Here is a 15,286-nt window from a genome sequence, read left to right on the forward strand (position 1 = left end):
CCAATACAACATCACATGAACTTCTCTCTTACTCGTTTTGTTGTCACTTCACCCCTTATTTTTTCCCTTTTTAGGCTTTTATCTGCGTAAACGGACTTGGGTGGTGGGAAGGTTACACATGTAGTTGGCGCTCAACCCAGAATTGTCAAATGGCCATAAGGATTTCAACCAGAACCACAGTTACGCGCTTCATAGAGATATTTACCGCCAAGAGAAACCCAACTTTCTCAAACCAAAGTTCCCAATCCTTTTCAACAAACCCAATAAAACCCAGATTTTCACAGCAATCTCAATACAGGAAACAGATTTCCCTCGCCACTCTGCTCCAAAGGTATGGCTTCCCATCTTCTCTGCTTCACAATTTCCTGTCAAAGAATCACTTTTTATTGAATTCCAACATACAGGAATTAGAGAAGTCTTTGGTTATACTGTTATCCTTCAAAATACCCCAGAATTCCCTTGTTTCTTTGATATGTGACTGTCCTGGGGTTTTGGACTTTCAGTTCCTCAAGAAATGGGAAATGGGCTTCTCAAATTTTGTGCTTTTGAGTTCTTCCCCATTGATGATTAAGAGTGTTTTGGAACAATCTAAGAGATTTCAGATAGACCCAGATGGTTTTTTTAAGAGTGTGGAGGTTTTGAGGGGTTTAGGTTTTATTGATGGCACCGTTAGTAAGGTTTTAGAGGGCTTCCCAGGAGTGATTTTGATGAATGGGAAGGAGATTCAAAGGAGACTCGAATTCTTGGCCGGAATCGGAATTCCAAGGGATGGAATTGATAGGGTTCTTCGTTCTTTTCCAGGGTTTATAGGATTTGGGGTTGAAGATAGGCTGAAGCCATTGCTTTATGAGTTTAAAGATTTCGGCTTTAGTGTGGATGTGATTAGCAGAGAGATTATTAAAGAGCCAAGAATCCTTAGCATGGAGTTGGGTGAATTCTCGCAGTGTTTGGAATTCTTGAGGACTTTGAAATGTAGGGTACCAATCAAGGAGAAGATTTTCAGTGAGGGAGAATTTAGAGCTGGGTTTGAAGTGAAACTGAGAGTCGACTGCTTGTGCAGATATGGGTTGATTCGTAGAGAGGCTTTTGAGGTGTTGTGGAAGGAACCAAGGTCAATTATATATAAGGTGGGGGAGATTGAGAGAAAGATTGAGTTTTTAATACTTAGGATGAAATTCAATAGTCGTTGTTTGGTTGAAGTTCCAGAGTATTTGGGTGTGAATTTTGAGAAGCAAATAATTCCTCGGCACAATGTGATAGAGTATTTGAGATCAAAAGGGGGGCTTGGTTATGAGGTGGGGTTAAAGGGTCTGGTCAAGCCTAGCAGGCTTAGATTCTATAATCTGTATGTCAAGCCATATCCGGATTGTGCAAAAATGTTTGGGAGATTTTCAGGAGATGTTAAAGTTCAAAGCCGGCATCCTGTTGGACTATGGAAACTTTTCAAGCCACAAAGATATCCAGAATCCAAAGAAGATGTGAAGAACACAAAGTTATTTATGGAATCTCTGGGTTAGTATTGCACTGATTGTGAGTAACTCTTCATCGTTCAAGTTGAGGATTTCACCAGGTAGCCTGTTGCGTCTGTAATCTGAATGGATGCAATAATTGTTGGTGGCATGAAGTGTCTTCTGCTGCATGAAGGGCATACTTGTTGGTATACAATGATTTGGCTTTGCGACTTGCCTTTTGTGATGCTTGTAGAAAATTTTGCGAAAACTTAGTTTAGTGAATCGAAATCTGGATATGCATTGCTGATACATGAATCAGTTTCCTTTGTATCAATACTACTTCAAAAGAGAAGAAGCGGCAGTTTTTGCATAGACGGGCAGTTGATCGAATGGCTGCCTGCCAGTATCTTTGGCAGGAAAATTATACAACATGCACATACCAAGCATCCGGTGATGTGATATGTATTTTTTTACAAGTAACTTAGCTTTCTGATTCCTATTGATTGCATTACATTGTCAGAATTGATCTGTGACTTGTATTAATAATCATGTGTTTCGCCACAGAAGACAAGACATAGAATGAAGAAGCTAGTAGCAGTGGGGCAAACAACAATAATGTTCACTTTTACAAGCTCAATCAACATTACTGGATTTGGCTACCATGATTGGCTGTTAACGGTCCATGAATCACGAGGGATATCAGGAAGATAAGGAATGCAACAGCTTTGATGTCGAGATACCTCTTGAAAACCTGGCTTTGCATTTGAAGGAGGAACTGGGGGTTTAGAGGAATTGAATAGATTTGCAGGGCTTTGAATGTTTTGCTTAGTCAGGGAAGTTATAGGCATAACAGCATCAAACAGATGTCCAGAACTTGCTGATGGAATGGTTGAGTGCAGCTATTATTGCCATGGATTCATTTCTTGCACAGATGGCTGCTGATCATATAATTCGATTCGATTTTCAGTTGGAGCCATGTCTAAACTATTACACATTGCATTTGCAGAATGTTGATGTAGCAAACCCACTTGTAGCTTGACAGTTTTACCAACCTTGCGACTTTTTAAAACTCAACTCCATGTATGTGATGTCTCAATAATTGATTGTTGAAGTTCGTTTTGCCAGGAAGTTACCTTTGTTATCACCGTTAACTGCGTATAAACCTGATAAAGACTCGTTATCATATTGATTGAATAACTTTGCAGCTTCCATTCGAAATTATGAGAGGACTTTGAGCATTTTCAAATGGCTTTTCCAGAATCTAAATGGGCCTTAACAGTTGCTCTATTTATAACTGAATGTTGTACAGTGAGTCTCTTGATAAACTGAAGCCCACGACAGTGACCCTCTTTATATATTGAAGCCCATACGTTTTATTGGAAAGCCTTTAACCCAAATTAACGGATAAAATAAGATAAATGGACCTTGAATACTTCAGCTTTTAATATATATAATTTTGTTAAGGGATGTTTTTTTTGGACCTTCCCTATTAAGAATGACGATAACATACTAAATTGTAAATTCATACACACTACACGGGTGGTAAGACTCGAACTCATAACCTCTTATAAGGAAACAATTGTTCCAAGCCACTACACTTAGTGAGTCCTTTGCTTTAAGGGATCTTCTTTTAATATAGGTTGCTCTTCTTTTAATATAGGTTGCTCAGTTCAAGGCTGCATATATATCATATGTCATGCAGAATCGCAGATACCAAAAACCCTAGGGCCTAATGTACAAATTGAGATGCATGATACCATGTGGCATCAGATTAATCAGTTATGTGTATTAATTTTCTAATTAACAACATAACAAGACTTTTTAACCTTGTAGGCAATTGACCTGGTCTATGCTTAGAAAGCAAGTAAATGTTCCCCAAGATGGTACCAAATTGAGCTGGAAAGATCCTTTTAATTATTTGACCCCAAAAGTAGTACATAAATCAACATAGCTTTTTAACGTTGTTCAACATAAGTGATCATATGTATGCAAATATTGTCTGCATGTTGTTATGGAATCTATGCGTTTACCTAGGAAGAATATTACAGCTGCAAACGTAGCATCCAATATTTTTACACAATACTCCATTACTTTATCCAACATGGTCAAAACTTTTTTACATGTCTGAGTCTTGTCTACCGATTAGCTTCATATATCTTATACAATAATTCATATTATTGTATTAATTATAACATTACGTTATTCTTGTGGTCAGCAGAGAAGAAGAAACCCAGCTTGTAGGGTTATTGTGCAGCAAACATATCTCAGTACGTCCTAAAGATGTTGAGAGTAAATTAATAAACAATTCTCATGCGATTTCAAATTTGCATTTCTGCTACTCATTTGGCAAACACACCAAACATATTACCGTCCACCAAGGAATCTGCAGAATATTATAACAGCAAATAGCTGCTTATTATAATATATGCATGCAATTTCATATATACAATAAATTAAGCATGTCCATGCAGCGATAATTGGCCCTCCAGATTTAGTTTGGCAGACACGATGAATGCTTTCTGGTGCAGCTAGCATGGCTTCGGCAAAAGCTACAGTTGGGAAGAAATTACCAGTTGGGTTTTGGTTCACTTTGGTCAAAAGCTACAGTTGGCAGCCACGCGACAATTAGTCAATATGACAAGCATGTTTTGTAAATTTTTATGTCATTTCCTAGACATCTTCCTTAAATTAATTACAGCCATTAGCTAGAGGACTTGGGGGTGGCATGGCGCCAAATGCATGCAACGCGGTTTTGTGTCGTGGAAATTGATCACTTCAATTTCGTGGTAATTTAAACTATATATATATAGGTCTGTTCACATAAAGTACTGCAACTAATAAAATAACTTATGATTCGTCTACACTATTCATGAAATGTTGAATTACTGTATAGTTATTCTCTTATACGCACGTGTGCAATTGTAAACAGAAAAAAAGCATGAATAGATAGTAAAAAATATATGACATTCACACAATAATAACGTGCGAATGTCCGCATAAGAGAAAAATACATGAGAATCAACATAAGATGATATTTATGACTTGTGAGCAGTCACAAACTAATTTAGAATAATGATGGTACTGTTGGCGAGGAAATTAGAATCAGAATTCATAGCAAATAGCACAATATACACAAATCTATATAGACAGTGCTTCACACATCCCTCTCATTTTCTTGAATTGAAACTTAAGGCTACTCAAAAAAATAAATTAAAAATATATGATTTTTTTATTTTTTATTTTTTAAAAACATGAGTTTTCAATAGTGATGAGAGAGAGAGAGAGAGAGAGAGAGGAGAGAGAGCGTGGAGCGTGCAGAGAGGGAGGAGAGAGAAAGAGTGAAGAGAGGAAGGAGAGAGAGAAAAAAATAACTATAAAACCTCTTCTTTCTTTTTTTCTTTTTTTAAATAATAGAGGTGTTTTTTGAGTTTTTCTTGGGTTTGAGTTTTTAAAAATGGGTCTACCAAACCTGTTTTTGTGGTTTTGGATTTGAAATATGTTTTTGAGTTTATAAAATTGGATAAGTTTCGACAAAAAAAATAGAGTTTATAAAATTGGATTCAAGTAGGATACCAAACATGCCATAAAGCCCTTTAAATTATTAAATATTGATCTTGGAATATAAAAGTAAAACAATAGTGCATATATATATATATATATATATATAAACAATGAGAGGAATTTGATTAAACAAGACAACTTGACAAATTGATGAATTAGTTCGAATTGGAAGAAACTTTCATGGAAATTACGTACTTATGTATATATAAATACAATAAACTTTCATGTAATTTTCAATTGCACAACGTCATCACTACGACTCATTGAATGCGTTGGTCAGTCATCAGAAAGGACTAAAAAGTTTATAAATCAGCACATAAAATAAATAAATTCATATATCTGTCTGCGTTTAGAGCCACAAGTATGTATACTTTAAAAAAGAACTTGAGAGTACTGTTGATGGTAACATACACTCACAGCATCATGAACCATATTTGGTGCCAATATATGTCCAGTTTTGTATCAAGGGCTAGGATACGAACAGTACAAAATAAAAAGGGAGATATCACAAATTTGTTTTTATTCAATCTCGCTAACACCATAAGCTTATAGTCAACCTAATGAATCCAATTAATAGTGGTATGATTTGAGAGTTAGTTGATCATCGAGGGGAATGAGTTTATAAGCCTAAATCTTAAAAGTCGTTATAATGGATATCCAACCTAACTTACTAGAGATCCTAACATATGGGAAATGGCTTTAAAAGTCATTTTAAGTTAAAAGATGCACACTTGACTTTAAAAGTCACACACTTTGGGAAATGGCTCTTCATCATCTATAAATAGGGCAAGTCTCACACATGTTATAAGTAATTGTGACACTTGCAAATTCGTATAAATAGTGCACTAATATTAGAGATCATTGTGGTCATTGTATCTTAGCAGACAAGCGACGATCAACCATAAGCATTATAATGAGGTGTAAATTGTCTTAAAGACATGGCAAGTACTTGCCTCGACCAATTTTTCAAGTTTTTCTAACCCATATTCTGTTAATTTAGCATTGTATATGCTTATAAGTATGCAATAAATCTGGGCATGAAATTGCATTAACTATTTCTGAATCCTTTTATACAATTAAGCCCCTTATTTGCTACAAAATTAAATTTTAGATTATAAGAGAAGTTAGGTACAATAAAATTACAGTGATTGACATTTCACTAATTTTGCATCATCACTATTCTTGTATAATTTTATATTACACGACTACAAAAATTGTGTAGGAAGAACAAAATTAAAGAGTATCCAAAATGCTTCAATTCTCTTCTATAACAAGCACAAAAATGTCACTCGATGTAAGAGGCACACAAAAATTTATTTGTTCCTTATTTTTTTTCTTTGCGAACATGAATTTCCATAAACTAGAAGCCTCGTCCTTAAGAACATAGTCATATTTCTAACCCAAAAGTAGAGAGTGAGATTCGACAAGAGAGAGAGAGAGAGATAAACAGTTAGGTGGCGAAAAATTTGGCCGGATTTATGCGGTTTGGAAGCGATTCGACCCCGCCGTCGTCTTGGCGCCATCGAGCGCAGTTCCTGTTTATATGAAATGTCCCTCTCATCTCTTGTCCTTCAACTCTAGCATCCCATCATCTTGTACAAGGCATCACAAAGTAAAATGACCATAATAATCCTATTTATTCAATCTCATAAAAACTCAAATAAATTCTAACAAAACTGTCAAATAAATGACTGAACCACCAAACACCAAATAAATAAGAACACTAAAATATAATTAACTTATAGAATTAAACCCCAAACGAACAACAAAGCTATAAACACTGGAACGGCTGTTCCGACCCAAAAAATAAAATAAAATTGAACGGCTGAGATTTTCTTATTAAATTGATTTTGACATTATGGACCTCTCAGATGCCATATGGCCTCTGTCATGCCGTCAACTAACTTATCGAACGTACGCACAATTCCACTTCCATACATAAATGTGGGGCAAGGTAAAGCAAGAAACAAAATGAAAAAGCATATCAGAATCATAATATTTTCCGAAAGAGACGGCGCAAATACCAGAGTTTGATTCTTCATTTTCACCCGGGGGTAAATCCGTCCACGAAAAATTGAGCAAGGCATCATAATTTCATAATTCATTCTTCTAGGAGACCGCAGTAAAATTAATGTTTACGGCTGTTAAAATACTTGAAGAGTCACATTTCCCTCTATATAACTCATCACACTCTTCTTTCTCTTCCTCACACCACAACCTCTCCTCAGCTTTAATCCCACTTGGCTTTCTTGTTTCCTAAGCTTTGCCTTTTCATATTCTCGCTCATTTTCTGACTAACCAAACACTAAGAAAAAGAGCAGGGAGTCAAAAAAATGTCCATGGAGCCCAACTCTCTCTTCATTCCACCAACTGGGTTTTCATCAGTCTTAAGCTTGGAGTTGTTTCTCTGTGTCTTCCTCTTCGTCTCTGTTTTCTCCTTTTGGCTCTCACCTGGTGGCCTTGCTTGGGCTTTGTCCAAGTCCAGAGCTCAACACCCTTCAAAAACTGCCATCCCTGGTCCTTCTGGCCTTCCTGTTCTTGGGTTGGTCTTGGCCTTCACTGGCTCTCTGACTCACAGAGTTCTAGCTAGGCTTGCTGAGACCTCAAAGGCCAAACCTTTAATGGCATTCTCTGTTGGGTTTACTCGTTTTGTCATCTCCAGCCACCCTGATACAGCTAAAGAGCTCTTGAATAGCTCTGCGTTCGCTGACCGGCCCATTAAAGAGTCTGCTTATGAGCTTTTGTTCCATAAAGCAATGGGCTTTGCCCCTTTTGGGGAGTATTGGAGGAACTTGAGGAGAATCTCGGCCACCCATTTGTTCAGCCCGAAAAGAATCGCTAGTTTCGGGTTGTTTCGGGAAAATATCGGGCACAAAATGGTGGAGGAGATGAAGGCCTTGATGGAGAGGGCTGGTGAGGTCGAGGTTAGGAAAGTGTTACACTTTGGGTCTTTGAACAATGTCATGATGAGTGTTTTTGGAAGGAGCTATGAGTTTGGAGAAGGGTGTGAAAATGATGGCGAGGCTCATGAGCTCGAGGAGTTGGTGAGTAAAGGGTATGAGTTGCTTGGGATTTTCAATTGGAGTGACCACTTTCCTCTTTTGGGTTTGTTGGACTTGCAAGGTGTGAGGAAGAGGTGCAAGAAATTGGTGGCAAAAGTGAATGTTTTTGTTGGGAAAATCATAGAGGAGCATAGGGTGAAGAGAGTTGCGGGTGCTGATCATGAAAGTGGTGATTTTGTTGACGTGCTTCTTGATTTGGAGGAGAACAGACTCAGCGACTCTGATATGATTGCAGTTCTGTGGGTAAGTTTGTTTTTTTCATTTTAAATGAAGTACATGTATATGAAATACTTGAAACGTTTTCTCATTAGATTGTTATTCTGGTTAGTTTTCAGATTCTTTATGTTAAAAACCAATTTTCTTATGCAGTTCTCTATTTGCTATCAATTATTCTTTTTGCAAAGAGAATTTTATACATGTCTTGTTTTCTGAATCCATTGTTTTCTGTTTTGTTATTATCCAAACATATTTTACAAGTTTCTCTTTTGTTCATCCAATCATGAAACTGTCATGTTTTAATATTTCATTGATGACAATAATGGGATTTTATTTTCTTTCCAATTCATTTAAGAGGACAATAATCATTATAAGCTAGGATGAACGTTTTATTTCATTACTTCAGGAAATGATCTTCAGAGGGACTGATACAGTGGCAATACTCCTGGAGTGGATTCTTGCAAGAATGGTTCTACACCCAGATATCCAAGCCAAGGCCCAGTCAGAGATTGACACCGTTGTAGGCACCGGTAACCGGTCTGTATCAGATTCTGACCTCCCCAACCTTCCCTACCTCCATGCCATAGTCAAGGAAACCCTTAGAATGCATCCACCAGGACCCCTCTTGTCCTGGGCCAGGCTTGCCATCCATGACACTCACTTAGGTCATCACTTCATCCCAGCAGGCACCACTGCCATGGTCAACATGTTTGCTATTACACATGATGAGAAGATCTGGTCTGATCCCAACGAATTCAAACCAGAGAGGTTCATCATGAATGAAGATGTTCCCATTATGGGCTCTGATTTAAGGCTGGCTCCTTTTGGCTCTGGAAGAAGAACCTGTCCTGGTAAAGCCATGGGCTTGGCCACTGTGGAGCTGTGGCTTGCTCAGTTGCTGCAGAGCTTCAAGTGGGTCCCTTGTGATGATCAGTCTGCAGGTGTCGACTTGTCTGAGACCTTGAAACTTTCTCTGGAAATGAAGCACTCTCTTGTCTGCAAGGCTGTTACTAGGGTTGTGATCTGATCAAATGCTATTTACTTGTGGTGCATGTTTGTTAATTAGGCTAGCTAGCCCTATGGTGGAGATCAAATAAGTTGATCATTTACTATGTTAAAAGCTTTAATTAGCTAGGCTTTTGTTAGATAGGAAGGGCCTCTGGTTCTTCGAAAATAAAAATAAAAATAAAAAAAAGGGTAGGGCATGTGAACTTTAGGTTACTTTGATTAACAAGACTTAGCTTGGGTTTGGGTTACTTCTATCTTTGTTATATGCAGGGCTTGTGGAACTTTCTTGTAAACTTTTTTTGTCATTTATATATCAATGCAATGCCAGTTGCCTTTGTCCTTAATTTCATTGTTAATCTCTGCTTAAGTGATGAGCAAGAAATGATAATGGAGCCTTCATTATTATTTAATCTAGAGGACCGAAGCATCATATAATTAATTAAATCCTAATTGCGAATTAATTAGAGATATTGGGTGCAAATTAATTGATCCTCCATACATGCATGGTGATGGTGGTCCAAATTACATTTTTTTCTTCTTTTAAATTTCAAGTATGTCCACAACAACTTCATTCGTTGGTTCGCAACATATTTGTCATTGTGTGTATGCATGAACATTGGCCTTCCCTTTTACTCCCCCCTCTTTATTCTTGCAATGCTTTTCTTTCCATATCTTCTACGATCGATCTCGTATAGCATTTTGAATGTGAAAATTATAAAGAGGGAAAATAATTAAGGGCTAAGATTCCTTAATCTAGGGCTAGCTGTGATTATAGCTAATAAAAAGGGTTATTTTGATCATTAGGATTGATATTGCAGAAGATTTTAAATGATTAAGGAATAAGAACCTGAACCAAACAATGATATGGCTCACCTCTCACCTCGCTCACCTCTTTTATGAGATCCAAATCCTTCTGAAGAATATATCTTGGTGAAGATGTGCCTGTGAAAAGCTTTGCTCCTTTTTTTTCTAGCTATAAAGAAAGATGCAAACAGATTTGAATATCCAATTAACCAACCCTATTTTTGCATATATTTTATCCCCAGACCACATCAATGCATGCAAGTTGCTTTTGGCCTTCTTCTCTTTTTAAGTGATTCTCAGTCACACCCCCATCCCTATATATTCCTTTCCTCCTCCTATCCCTTGTATCAAATTCTCAAATCTCACCATCATAAAAGAAGGAAAAGAAAACATATGAAAAATAATGCAACAACTTGTGGTGTGGCCGGATTTTACGTATAGTGAATACGTTCAGCAGCAAATGGCATATCATCCGTACATAAGAATCCGATGACGAAAATATCACTATCTTTGCTACATATGTATAATTGGCTCTCATATAATTCAAAAAACCCATATATTTTTCATGATTCTTGCCACATGATCATGTATGTATGGCTGCGATATCATGTCATGTTAACAAAATCTGTACTTTTTTTGGGCACAAAACTTTCCGTATCATCACGCATGGATATATGCCAGAAGGTATTGGATGCAAAAAGTTTCATAAAGAATTATGAGTCACTAATTGGCATCTAGCTAGCTGGCTAGCCAGTATTTTCGAGGTTTTTTTTTGGTTTTGTTTTTTTTTTTTTTTTTTTTTTGTGGGTTGCAAATGTTGTGTTAAATACAAAATAAATAAGATCGTGTAACAGCTCCATTATTGTAATAACCTTTTGTGGTTAGTTTGTATTGACTCTTGTGGTCGGTGGCTTTTTTGACTGAATTATGAATACAACCCTAGAATTTCTATTGAAAAAAGGAAAGGAATCATCCTTTAATTTGACCACCAATAATCATCAGTCTCCTCACCTTATTCTCTAAGCCTTTTATATTTTCCCTATTTAAATATTACTAGCTAAGACTGAATGTTACGACTGCCTTTGCTTGCATACCAATTTTAAGTAATAATTAGCCAATTTAAAATAAGTCAGATGTGGCTGCAGCCAATGCAAAGGTTCTTTTTTTCTTATGACCTCTCATTGCATTTAAAGATGCCTATCTAGGTTTGCTTTGTTCCTTTCCACATGTGGAAACATCAACAAATAAGGCATATAGTTGGAACTAATTATATTGAGGCAGTATCCAACACTACTGTCTAGTTGTTATGCACGGTATTATTAACTGAGTGGTCAAATTCTTAGGGGTTTAAGTGACTTTTTTGTAGAAATGATATTTGAGAGAATATCTAAAAACTAAACAATTCGGATATTTGAAATATAATATGTAGTGGGATTTACAATGGTGTTCTTCAAATAAACATATTTGAGAGATCCCTTAACTAAATCTCTCTCTATGTACACGTACACAAGCACGGAATTGAAAATTTCTTCGACAATTTAGAAAATAGAAAAAGCATTTAAAAGAATTTTAAAAGTGATCACCATTACAAGCATGCATGGCAGATGAGGCCCACACTGATCTTCATGCTTGCCATGAGGAGGTCATGATTTTGGGTAATTAAGCCAAGTTTTCAATAAAGAATATGTACTACACAAACCAGGGCTGCCTACTCTGCTAGAAAACCCTAGAGGTTCGAAAGCCCTAAAGAAGAGGCACATTCGAGCAAATCATCATCCGCCACCCTAACCACACACATAAATATTCTAAGAGCTGAATTTCTTTCTTTATTTTTTAAAATGGTTATAATATTTGTACTACGCAACGCTTTACATAATTTCAAGCGGATTAAAGTGGCTAGTCATCATCAAGTAATTTGTTTATTGTGTGTGTTCATTATATTCTCTTGTTGGATGCTTCTCCAACATCTGCTTTAACATGCTAAAGCTGAACACAATTTGAGAAAACTTCCCATATGGACCACTAATTATAGTGCTTAGCATTATAATTACTAATTAGACATGCATAAATAAGTGATGCCAACCGAAGGGATCAATCGAAACTTGTCTTCGTGATCCCAGGTAGGAAGAAAAACCAGACCCTGTTGTAGGGCACATGAATTTTTAATCAAACTAGTTGTTTTGCTGTGCCAAAGGGTTCACACTTGGATAGCTAATTATATTCCTTTGAGTACATATGCAGGTCCAAATAAGTTAGCTGCTATCTTTGTTTATGCTATCTTAGATCTTAGTGTGAAATGGGATCCACACAGACATGTACATTCTACATGCCTAATTATGCGTCCCTTCTTCGCCATCTTTATCATTAATTATATGTGATTATAATGATGACAATCACAGCAATGATGGTTACGCGGAGAGAGAGAGAGAGAGAGAGAGAGAGCACTGCTATTTCTCACTTTTCTGACTCAAAAAAAGAAGAAAAAAAAGGTTGTGTCTGTGATCAGATCAGTACTAACCCTTTGGCAATCTAACACATATAATGGTGTGCAACAAGTTCAATATGCGCGCGCAACAAGGCCCCTTAATTTGAATATAAAATTAGTGAGATAATTAAGTTGCTAAAAGATACATTTGGGTAGTTTCTGAGATTAATTTCACTGCTCATGTCATGTGTTAGCCGCCAAAAGATGTTTAGGTCTGCAAAGCATAGCTACTTTGAGTTAAAAAGCTTGTGATGAGTAATGAATTATAAGTCGGTGCTGGTTATCATCAGTTGGATATAGGTAGCATTTCCTAGCCTAGTCACACACAAGAGCGACTTAGAGAGTTTAATCACATCCGTATCCATGTCTTTCCATTTGAATTATCAAACACATAAAGTACACTACTTTTGTGCAGAAGCATGTGCAAATTCTGGTTTGAATCTGTCTGATACAAAACAGTAACGCACAAGAATGATTTTGTTTGTTGATTTTTTAAAAATATTTTTACACAAGCATAGGACCTCAGGTCAAGTGCAGAGATAAATCTCCTAATTACTTGAATCCTTATTACAAGAACGATTTTGTTCGATCCAGAAAAAAAAATAAAGAAGATTATTTGTGGGTTTAAAGCCCAACAAAATCAAATCGGATAGATAGCGGACATATTATGACCCGTTGTTTGAACTGTTTGAGCTGACCCATATTGCTTTAGTAGGGTTAATGTCTTTCTTATTGGGCCTAATGTTTGCCTACCCAGCTAGGTTCTAAGAGCAGCCCAATTAATAGAAAGTCATCAAAACGCTGCGTTCTGGTAATGCACGAACGTTTAGGTTTTCATTACTTCCTCCTTCAAGAATCAAAATCTCTCCTCTCACAGTGAGCTTCTTCACCTCCGTCTCTGTCAAAATGCGGCCTTTACAGCCTCTGCAACTCCGGAGACTCTTGCTCCGCTACCTCTCTACCTCGTCTTCATCACCATCTTCTTCTCCAACTATTCAAACCCACATTCTGTTTCACTCAAGAAAACCCACCCATTTCCACTATGCCCAACCAGCCATTACCACAACAGCAAGCTCTCACTTTCTCTCTCTTCTTCATTTCTGTGTCTCTAAAACCTTTTCTTCCTCAACCTCACCAGCCCACGACTCGGATCAATCCCAATTAGCTCAGTCTCTCTCCTCTGAACTCCTCATAGACCCTAGCTCCGATCCTCTCTCTGTTACCCAACGCCTACAATTGAGCTTCTCCCACATCACCCCGACTCCTTCCCTGGTCCAGTCCGTGCTCAATCTGTCCCCTGATGCCGGCCGTGCAGTTATAGGGTTTAACGATTGGCTCATCTCAAACCCTACTTTTGAGCACACCGATGAGACCCTCTCGTATTTTGTGGATTATTTTGGTAGGAGAAAGGATTTCAAGGCGACCCATGATGTGATTGTTAGTGCAGGTGGGGTTGCTGGGCCCAAAACCTTTGCTTCCTCCATTGATAGGCTGGTGAGAGCTGGGAGGCCCGCACAGGCTGTTTCTTTCTTTGAGAGGATGGAGAAGGACTATGGGCTTAAGAGGGACAAAGCTTCGCTTAGATTGGTGGTGGAGAAGCTTTGTGAAAATGGGTTTGCGAGTAATGCTGAGAAAATGGTGAAAAGTTTGGCCAATGAGTTTTTCCCTGATGAGTATATTTGTGATTTGCTTATCAAGGGTTGGTGTATTGATGGGAAGCTTGAGGAGGCTCGAAGATTGGCTGGGGAGATGTATAGAGGAGGGTTTGAGATTGGTACCACTGCTTACAATGCCATTCTTGACTGCGTTTCTAAGCTTTGTAGGAAAAAGGATCCTTTTCGCCTTCATTTGGAGGCCGAGCAAATCTTGGTGGATATGGACACTCATGGGGTTCCAAGAAATGCGGAGACTTTCAATGTGTTGATTAGTAATTTGTGTAAGCTTAGGAAGACCGAGGATGCTTTGAACTTGTTTCATAGAATGGGTCAGTGGGGTTGTTATCCAAATGAAACTACGTTCCTTGTGTTGATCAGAAGCTTGTATCAGGCAGCGAGGATTGGGGAAGGGGATGAAATGATTGATAGGATGAAGTCGGCCGGGTTCGGTGGGGCTCTTGATAAGAAGGCCTACTATGGATTCATGAAGATTTTGTGTGGTATTGAGAGGATTGATCATGCTATGCGTGTTTTCAAGAAGATGAAGGAGGATGGATGTGAGCCTGGGATCAAGAGTTATGATCTGTTGATCGGAAAACTGTATGCTCACAACCGTGCTGATAGAGCCACTGCCCTGTTTAATGAGGCTCAAAAGAGAGGGGTGGCTTTGACACAAAAGGCATATCAGGCGGATCCGAGATTCTTGAAGAAGAAGCCAAAGGCTGCGAAGAAGGAGAAGAAGCGGGAAACTTTTCCTGAGAAGATGGCAAGGAAGAAGAGACGTCTTAAGCAAATTCGATTGAGTTTTGTAAAGAAGCCGAAAAAAATGATGCGTCGAGCCTACTGATGTCATTAGGAGTTGGAATTGTCAAATTATCAAAGGGGAATGACAGTTTTGATCAGAGTTTCTGTTTTTTAAAGTTCGATCATTTGTTTTCTCTTGATGTTTTATGCAGTTGAATTTGTTTTCTTGTTTTGTTCTTATAGTTAGTGACATTAGAAATAAGAAAAAGAGTTTCTATCCAGACTAGTTTGATTCGACAG

General features: G+C 37.7%; 3 protein-coding genes across 4 annotated transcripts; all 3 read left to right on the forward strand.

The window, feature by feature from the left end:
• Positions 1-3: 3 nt before the first annotated feature.
• LOC103338646 (Mitochondrial transcription termination factor family protein) lies at positions 4-2,579 on the forward strand. Of its 2 annotated transcripts, none has more exons than XM_008241873.3 (2): positions 4-1,927; positions 2,016-2,579. In XM_008241873.3, the coding sequence occupies exon 1, from the start codon at positions 150-152 to the stop codon at positions 1,515-1,517; it is 1,368 nt and encodes a 455-aa protein (XP_008240095.2). In that variant the 5' UTR covers positions 4-149; the 3' UTR covers positions 1,518-1,927; positions 2,016-2,579. The 2 variants fall into 2 exon arrangements, with proteins under 2 accessions (XP_008240095.2, XP_008240096.2); XM_008241874.3 differs by having other exon boundaries at positions 4-1,901.
• A 4,639-nt stretch (positions 2,580-7,218) lies between these two features.
• Positions 7,219-9,642, forward strand: CYP78A10 (cytochrome P450, family 78, subfamily A, polypeptide 10). Its single transcript, XM_008241890.3, has 2 exons — positions 7,219-8,317; positions 8,697-9,642. The coding sequence occupies exons 1-2, from the start codon at positions 7,346-7,348 to the stop codon at positions 9,315-9,317; spliced, it is 1,593 nt and encodes a 530-aa protein (XP_008240112.2). The 5' UTR covers positions 7,219-7,345; the 3' UTR covers positions 9,318-9,642.
• A 3,771-nt stretch (positions 9,643-13,413) lies between these two features.
• PNM1 (Pentatricopeptide repeat (PPR) superfamily protein) lies at positions 13,414-15,267 on the forward strand. Its single transcript, XM_008241872.2, has one exon. The coding sequence runs from the start codon at positions 13,494-13,496 to the stop codon at positions 15,087-15,089; it is 1,596 nt and encodes a 531-aa protein (XP_008240094.2). The 5' UTR covers positions 13,414-13,493; the 3' UTR covers positions 15,090-15,267.
• Positions 15,268-15,286: the final 19 nt, after the last annotated feature.

Source organism: Prunus mume, linkage group LG7 (assembly GCF_029339155.1).
Source record: "Prunus mume cultivar Tortuosa linkage group LG7, ASM2933915v1, whole genome shotgun sequence".
In the NCBI taxonomy this organism is placed as follows: Eukaryota; Viridiplantae; Streptophyta; class Magnoliopsida; order Rosales; family Rosaceae; genus Prunus; species Prunus mume.

What these genes read in the sequence shown, in the direction of transcription:
- PNM1 (XM_008241872.2), top strand. Translation starts at nt 13,494, where the DNA reads ATGCGGCCTTTACAGCCTCTGCAACTCCGGAGACTCTTGCTCCGCTAC.
- LOC103338646 (XM_008241873.3), top strand. Translation starts at nt 150, where the DNA reads ATGGCCATAAGGATTTCAACCAGAACCACAGTTACGCGCTTCATAGAG.
- CYP78A10 (XM_008241890.3), top strand. Translation starts at nt 7,346, where the DNA reads ATGTCCATGGAGCCCAACTCTCTCTTCATTCCACCAACTGGGTTTTCA. An exon ending in ATATGATTGCAGTTCTGTGG is followed by an intron (nt 8,318 to 8,696) that starts GTAAGTTTGTTT and finishes TCATTACTTCAG; the next exon opens with GAAATGATCTTCAGAGGGAC.